The sequence below is a fragment of the Zingiber officinale genome, chromosome 1B, assembly GCF_018446385.1.
Source record: "Zingiber officinale cultivar Zhangliang chromosome 1B, Zo_v1.1, whole genome shotgun sequence".
NCBI classification, from domain to species: Eukaryota; Viridiplantae; Streptophyta; class Magnoliopsida; order Zingiberales; family Zingiberaceae; genus Zingiber; species Zingiber officinale.
Genome location: NC_055986.1, coordinates 133,893,688 through 133,901,780, shown reverse-complemented (window position 1 = coordinate 133,901,780; position 8,093 = coordinate 133,893,688). Strand labels below are relative to the sequence as shown.

The 8,093-nt window shown below is 39.1% G+C and overlaps 1 protein-coding gene across 7 annotated transcripts; it reads left to right on the top strand.

Moving 5' to 3' along the window:
- The first annotated feature begins 737 nt into the window (after positions 1-737).
- LOC121980178 lies at positions 738-3,235 on the top strand. Of its 7 annotated transcripts, none has more exons than XR_006111451.1 (5): positions 738-880; positions 1,677-1,745; positions 2,152-2,191; positions 2,409-2,442; positions 3,021-3,235. XR_006111451.1 is itself a non-coding variant. In XM_042532138.1 (5 exons), exons 1-5 carry the CDS (start codon positions 1,006-1,008, stop codon positions 3,067-3,069), a joined length of 447 nt encoding a protein of 148 aa, XP_042388072.1. In that variant the 5' UTR covers positions 888-1,005; the 3' UTR covers positions 3,070-3,235. The 7 variants fall into 7 exon arrangements, 3 of the variants coding, with proteins under 3 accessions (XP_042388072.1, XP_042388076.1, XP_042388080.1); XM_042532138.1 differs by lacking the exon at positions 738-880 and adding an exon at positions 888-1,260; XM_042532142.1 differs by lacking the exon at positions 738-880 and adding an exon at positions 888-1,260 and having other exon boundaries at positions 2,152-2,222.
- Positions 3,236-8,093: the final 4,858 nt, after the last annotated feature.

Sequence of the window (8,093 nt, the reverse complement as noted above, 5' to 3'; positions counted from 1 at the left end):
CATGAATATGACCTAATTCATAAGAAAAAATTTACCGCACTCAATATAATATGTTAAAATTATGGATGAAGATATTTTTAAGATCATGAGAAAATTAGGAACTTATAGAAACTTGTTTCATGAAATTCCGAGATCGTTAGGTCCATATTTAGTGAAACATAGATAGTTTAGTATTAATTAAGTATGGTAGCGTTTAACGCATGTTTGAATATGTGTTTAAAATTTAAAATATAGATTACAAATTTAAATATTGACCTAGAATTATCGGAATTTCATGAAATAAGTTTTCATGTGTTCGTATCGTTCTCTTAATCATAAAAACATCATTATCGATAATTTTAACATAATGCATAGAGTGTTGTGATTTTTTAACCCGAATTTGGTCAAATTTCATTTAAAAATTCCTAAATATCAATAAATTAGGTCAAAAATATTTTTGAGGTCATTATAACGATCAGGAGAACGATACGAACACATAGAAACTTGTTTTATCAAATTCTGATATTTGTAGGTCCATATTTAATCCTTCTGAATTTTTCCTCTTTTTTTAAAAAAATTCAATTCTGGGACGAATCCTGGATTCGTCCCAGATTTTGGGATGAATCCTGGATTCGTCCCAGATTTTGGGATGAATCCAGGATTCGTCCTAGAATTGGGGGCGAATCTAAAATTTCGTTCCAAATTTAGGACAAAATTGGCAACAAAAAAATTTTAATGCTAAAACCCCTAGATCCAGATTAAATTCAACTCCTCACGCCTCTTTCTTCCCCCATTGCTTTCCTCTCTCCCTCGTTCCCCCTTCCAACCAGCGATTTCCAGGAGGATTTTGGACACATCTCCGACGACGGTGTGATCTCCGGCGATGGAAGCTTTCCGATTGGTAAATCCATCTCCTCTCTACGCTGCTCTCCCATCTCCCTCTCTCGGCGACTGGGCTTTGGCCAAGGGGACGCTGCCAGCCGGCGGTGGTCGTTGTCAGGCGCCAGCCGCCACTTCCAGGCACCGATGGCTGCGGTTGGCCATGGCCTAGCCGAGACTGGTGCATCCAGGCGGGAGTGGTCGCGGCTAGCAGTGGCTTGGCGCAGTCTAGCCACTGCCAGGTGCTGGCTGACCGACTCTGGCCGCCGGCGCAGGCCTAGCGATGTCTGGCCGCCGTCGTGTGTATGGCCAACTCTGGCCCATGTCGCGTTGCTGGCCCGCGTCGCGTCGCTGGCCCGCGTCGCGTCGCTGGCAGTGCCTGGCTTAAGCTGGCAGCATGAGGTTGATACAGCAATGAAATTCTGTTTGTTACACTGTTGGTCAGACTGCTGTAGTTAATTCAACTTGTTTGTATTTATCATTGAAATGCTATTGATTTGCTGATAGGCTGACACCCCTATGATGATGAAATGCAAATACAAAAGATTTATTTCTGAACTTAATCTTCAGGTTGTTCTACTCATGGATTAGATATTATGATGCTCTTGTTATACAGATGATGTATTTTAATTTTCTGAAAAGTAGAATTTGTCCATTGTCTATGCATGATTACATTAACACATTAGCTTATTATTAGCACACAACTATTCTTTAGAATATCAGAAAAATATTTTCATAGCCTTGGATCTCTGATTGACAGATTGAGTTTACCTCATTTGTAGATTTGTTCCCTAAGAATGCCTTTGTTCACTTAACAGGTGGAATACCTTCCTGTTGTCTTTCCAGATGAGAGCAAACAACAAAACATAGTAAAATTTTCAGATAGGGTAAGCATGTCCAATGAATTTTAATTTGTAATATATTTTATATATATATATATATATATATATATATATTAGATTAGATATGTGTATATCTGTGAAGATTTGTATAGATTTGATTGATTTAGTTGTCATCTTTGGTTGATCTCATTCCTTGGTAATAGTTGTCTAAATTAGAAGTTTTATTAGTGCTTAACTAGGTTTGCTAGATATCAAAACAATTGTATATAATCTTATTATTGTGATCAATAATATTTAGGCTAAATAACTTTAAGCCCCCTGTGTTTTCTATGAAGTAGCAGTTTGCCCACTTATTTAAAAAATAACACTTAACCCCTTTTGACCTGAAGTGTTTCATTTTTTATTTAAAATTCGGAAGTTACTGTCTAAATTCATAATGTTGTTTGTGCAGGTCTCAATTTGCCGTGAACTCAATGTAGTTGAAGACAGCCGTATTTGTTCACCTCTTTTCGATATTCCTAAGTTCATTAATATACATTTACTGATCTGTATATAAAGTTAGTTTTAATAATTATGTTATAGTTGATTAATTGTGTTCCTTCATTTTGATAAGGTGCTCTTTGTTGTTTTGTCTTCAATGATAAGATTTATTTATTGTAACTTTTCTAATTTTTATTTTAATTAATATTGATAATTTATTTTTAACAGGGTTGGTGAGGCAAAATATATGTCAGAGAAAAAAGTAAGTATTAAGTAATATGTTAAACTTTTAATTTTATTTATTTATTTTTCTAATTGCATTTTAAAAGTTAAATAAGAGTATCATTCTTTTTATAAATTTATTGAAATTTGCTACTACTGCATTATTAGTTCAAATTCCAAATTATGATTAGAGTTTGTCTAGCAACCAAGTAACCATGAGTACTAAAAGACTAGTATCATCTAATTGATCTTAACTAGTTTGTGTTTTCTTCATTTGAGCTATTTTCATATGTTAGGAATTTTAAGAATGCATTTCATGCTCTCCATGTCAGATGGAAATAGAATATTTGTAGCTATTGTTTCATATGGTGAAATAGGTTGTATCATAACAATTTGATGTGCTAATTAAAATAGGTTGTATCATATTTACGATACTTGTACTTAGCTTCAAGATACTTCTTATAATTTTATTTGTCGTTGCTATGACATGGATGGTTCATATCGTTGGTAAATAGGGCATTTATTTGAATGTTTAAGGAATTTCAGAGTTATGTGTTGTTTCCTATACCAATCTTTCTTGTTACAAATGATCTGGTTTATTTGTTTGTTGTTATGTAGGAAAAGAAGATTTGAGGGGGAAGAAAGCTTTTGTGGCATAAGAAGATGACTTGATGTATCTTAGTTTGTTTAACTTCTTGGATTGATGGACTTGTTTAAGTTTTGGGGTGTTGAACTTGTATAATATTTTCGAGTAGCTTGAAGAAGACAGATCTTGTATAACTTGTTGAGACCTTTATATTTGTTGAATTATGAGTTGAATTCAATTATTAATAGATGTATGTGAAATTAGGATGTGTTGAATGCATATAACGTGCTATTTGAATTTGTTTTTTATGTATGTATGGATTGAATTGCATAAATAAATTGTATCTGGAATTTTTTTTTATATTAGGGACGAATTTGGCGACGAAAATGATTTGTCGCCATTATATCGTACTTAATTTTCGTGACAAAATCATTTTCGTTCCAAATTTCGTCCTAAATTTTGGGACAAATCTGTGAATTGGATTCGTCCCAGAATCTGGGACAAAATTTGGGACGGAAATTTATTTATTGTAAAGTAAATTAGTATTTTTGTTGCCAAATTCGTTGCAAATGTTCATGAAAATTAGCTACGAATTTGGCAACGAAAATATAATTTGTTACCAAATTTTGTTGCCAAATTTGTTGCCAATTTTGCAACAAATTTATTATTCGTTGCAAAATTAGGGACAAACTTGGCAACAAAAAATAATTCGTCACCGAATTCGTTCCCAAATTCGTTGCAAAATTAGGAACAAACTTGGCAACAAAAAAGTAATTCGTCACCGAATTCGTCCCCAAATTCGTTGCAAAATTAGGAACAAACTTGGCAACAAAAAAATAATTCGTCATCGAATTTGTCCCCAAATTCGTTGCAGAATTAGGGACAAACTAGAGTCTGTTGTTGCAAATTTGGCGACGAATTTGGGGACGAAAATTTTATTCATCGCCAATTTCGTCCCCAAATTCGTTGCCAAATTTGCAACAACAAAAAATCGTTCCAAAAGTTGGCATCAAACGGTTTGGGACGAAAATTTTTTCGTCCTTGAATTCGTCCCAAAAAATTTTGCAACGAATTTTTTTTATAAATTCGTTCCCAAATTCGTCCCAGAAAGCACTAACTTTTGTAGTGTATCTTGGCCGACCTGCTGTCCCAGCTGACCCACGGTCTTCACCGGCCCACGACCTGGGCCGACCGTACAGCGTTACTATAACTGTCGACAGTCCACGTGTCGATTTCGTCCTTGTTGCAGCTATGTGTTGTGGTTGTGTTCCGGCCTTCGAGCCGTGGCTATATTCCGGTCTTTGTATCGTCCGACCTGTGTGCCCATATTTTACTCAGGCCTGTGTGTCGATCTCGTCTCCCGGTCTGCGTACCGGCATCTTATCCAGGTCTGCGTACCGCTATCTTATCTCGGTCTGCGTACCAATGTCTTATCCCGGCCTGTGTGTCGGTGTCTTAGCTCGGCCTGCGTGCCTCTATTATCTCCCGACCTGCAGCTCGTCTTCCGGCTCCGTGTCGCATCCTGCTTCGCGTCGTCAGATCCCTCTCTCCAGCCTGATCAGAGTCATCTGCTCTTCCGGGTCACGACAACTCGCGCAACCAGCGTCCCATCCGAGGACGCCCCCTGGGCCAAAGTATGTTATCCGTTCATATTCTATGCATATTTCATTATTTTATGGCTTAGTCTTGTACTCATATATTCGTTGGATCTGCCTCGAGTATCGGGGTACCGAGGGCCGAGTCAACCCGGTCGCTGGCTGCAGGTAGCGTTGATTAGAGGACTTTTGAAGACTTGGTCAACACAGAAGCCATCTCAGCACACCCCCCTCTGGGACACCACGACTCGGTCAACATTCCGCCCACCTTACCCGACGGTCCGTCTGACTCATATTCTGGACAGGATCAGCTCACATCGCCAAAGGACAGGCCGCCGGCGACGCCGTCTCCCTCCTCCGTGCCAGCGTACGCATTCCGTTAATTAATCAAATCACAAGGAAACAACAATTAAATTCGAAATCAAAAATCCCATTTTGTAACATGCAGGCGGTGAGCTCGAACCAACCAAGCATGCTGATATTGCAAGAGACGTGCGCCGACGCGTCGGGCGCGATGGTGGTATACGCGCCGGTGGACCTGCAGGTGATGCATCTGGTCATGAACGGCGGCGACTCGGCCTACGTGGCGCTGCTGCGACGGCGAAGCTGACGGTGGAGTTGGTGGAGACCGTCAACAGCCTCATCTCCTGCACGGTTCAAAAAATCAAAGCCGCAGTGTTCCACTACGGGAACTAATTACAAAGCACCCATCGATGTATCGATCGTATATATAGAAAAGCACGAATCATGGAGATAGATCATCGATCGAATTAAATAGAACAGTAAAAATTACAATGAATGGAGAGATGGATTCAAGAACGAACCGCGCGTACGTGTGGCCTATGGTGGTGGTTCGTGTATTGACTCGGTTTCATGAATGTTATGATATTGTTTCCTTTCTGACCACCAATCGACTCCTGCACGAGGTGAGAGTACTTGAGCGAGCTAGGGAGGGGCATTTGTTTGATCTTGTTGTTCGATTGTGATGGGCTCATATGTGCAATGATCGATCGGATGCAATGAGTAACTGCTGTACGTTTCTTTCGATCTCGATTCAATATGAAGTCGAAGACGAAGAAGTATTTTTTATTGGACATGGATTAATGGTGTGTTTGTTGGGTTGTCCTGATGTATGTATGAATGGACGACGTCTCGCCTCTCTGCCATAGTGCTATGCATAAACGTAGGCAGGCCAGTGCCAGCGGAGCGCATTAATGCCGTCGTCTGCAACTCTGCTCATAAATTAATGCTGCGACCTCGCCTATAGAGATCGATTGATGCTGGGAGATCGATTGCCTGTTTCCTTCGTCTTATCAACCTGGGAGTCCAACCCACCTTTTGCATAACTAGTTGATAATCAGATTTATTTTTCCACTTCCTATCAGAGTTAGAAAGTCTCGTAGATATGTCCCCAGGGCGTAGTACAGCGGGGGGTGCATGGTTTCGTGGCCGAAAGGTCCAGGGTTCGATCCTCGGGGTGTCATTGTCTGGGGTTAACGTCCCGACTATGCGCTTTCAGCTATGTACCTGCATTTACCTCCCTCCATAACTGTGGGATCGGCTCTAGGGGGCCGTTGATATGACGGTTCCACATTTTTTTTAGAAAGTCTCGTAGATATATATATTTATAATTGAATCTTAATTTCGTTGATGATCTAAAATATTTTTAGAACTAAAATGCACAACTAAAAATACAAATAAATTTAATCTATCCGATTTAACGTCAGGAGATGGACTCACTATGTATCCGCATCCGAGCTCTTTCGAAAGGTCGGTTGTCTGTCAAATCAGTTATGCTTGGGTTGATTTATGTTAGGTTGGCTCTTATCAAGTAGTCAAGTCTTATCCGATCAAACGATTGGAAGGTATTGCAATTGTCGGGTCAATAGTTTATCGGGTCAACAGTTGTCAAATCTAGGGTCTATCGAGTTGGTAGTGTTGTCGGACCGAGCAATGCAAGGATAGAGTTATAAACGAGCCAAGCCAAGTAAAGTTTTAGATCTAATGTTCAAACTTACTTGCTAAGGTAACCGAACCGAGTTAAGCCAAACTTAAAATGAATCAAGTCGTTGAAATGATTATTCAAGCTTTACTGAGTTTATTTTTTATAAACTTAGTTTTGTTCAAGCTTGGCTTGAGCTTAATTCATTAGATGTTATCTAGCTCTTGATTCATGTTTGTTGATTATATTGTTTGAACTAGATGGTGTCTCTTTTTTCTTGCTCGGGCTCCTCCTCTCTAGAAAACTAGGTCGCCTTCCCAAATCGTGAGATCTAATAGTGAGGAAATCAAATTCGATCATCGTTAGCTACCTCTCCATTCATTAATCGCTGCGTACTTGTTGGAAGGAAATTTGGGGACCATATTTGACATCACTTCAAGCTTTTCCATTCAGATGATAACACATATCCATTAGTAGGCGAGCATGGGACCAGATCTGACATATACCAATCAGAATTAGTTGGATCATGCTCTGGATGAGAAGTTTCAATGATTAACAAGTCTTTAAATTTAGGTTAATACGTTGGATCTAGCTTGTATTACAAGTTTACAGTATAAGAGAAGTCCAAGAAGGTCGAATACCAGATTCTTGGCAAGAAGGAGTTCTTACAGGTCGAAAGACTGGATGCAAGGTAAGAGAAGTCCAAGAAGATCAAGGGTTGGATTCTTTGCAAGAAGAAGTCCTTGTAAGTCGGAATACTGGAGTCCTTGCAGGTCGGAAGACTGAAGGCAAGGCAAGAAAAGTCTAAGAAGATTGAGGACCTGATTCTTAACAAAAGCTGGGAACCTGAGTAGATCGCGAGATTAGATGCTAGGGTAGATGAAGACCCGGAGATGAAGAAGTTCCAGACACAAAGTCCAATAAATAGGAGATTCATCTGACATAAGATAATTGGATGTGCTTAGTAATGTGCTTGAGGGTTTAGGATTGAAAAAAAATATATCCTATTTTAGGTGTATCAATCGATTGACATAAATTGCTAATCGATTGGTAATCAAACTCAAGCACACAAAATCATTCTAAATCGATCAACTAATTGATTAGGAATTTCCTAATCGATTGGTGTAATCTATAAGGATCTTTCTGTAAGTACCCCAGGTTAGTTTTGATGTGATCATTTGAGTTAAGTTAGGTTCTGTATTATTTTGATATCTTATGTCAAAGTGTGTAGGAACTTAAGAATACACGAAATCCAATGGAAGACATGGCGAGTGAAAAGGATGTCATAGGAAACGAGTCAATGGCTCAGTGCATCCGAGGGATGAAAAGTTATGAAAGAGTACATTGGTAGACCAGAAGGATGCTCGTTGGAGCATATGAGAGATGAGTGTTAGTGCATGAAGCACCAGACGATCGATCCTAAGTTTTGATTATGGCAAAGGGTCCAAAGTTAAGGTTGTTATCTAATAAGGTTGAATAAGTTTGTAAGAAAGTCCTAAGTGTTCTTAAACAAAAGTTTTAGTGGATTCTAGGCAGGTGGAAAGTCCTAGGGGGAGGTAATCCTAGGT

Bases quoted from the DNA above. Each gene is read 5' to 3' on its own strand.
- LOC121980178 (XM_042532138.1), top strand. From the start codon at position 1,006: ATGGCTGCGGTTGGCCATGGCCTAGCCGAGACTGGTGCATCCAGGCGG. The intron at 1,746-2,151 runs GTAAGCATGTCC...TTGTTTGTGCAG, and splicing joins TAGTAAAATTTTCAGATAGG to GTCTCAATTTGCCGTGAACT. The intron at 2,192-2,408 runs GTATTTGTTCAC...TATTTTTAACAG, and splicing joins CAATGTAGTTGAAGACAGCC to GGTTGGTGAGGCAAAATATA.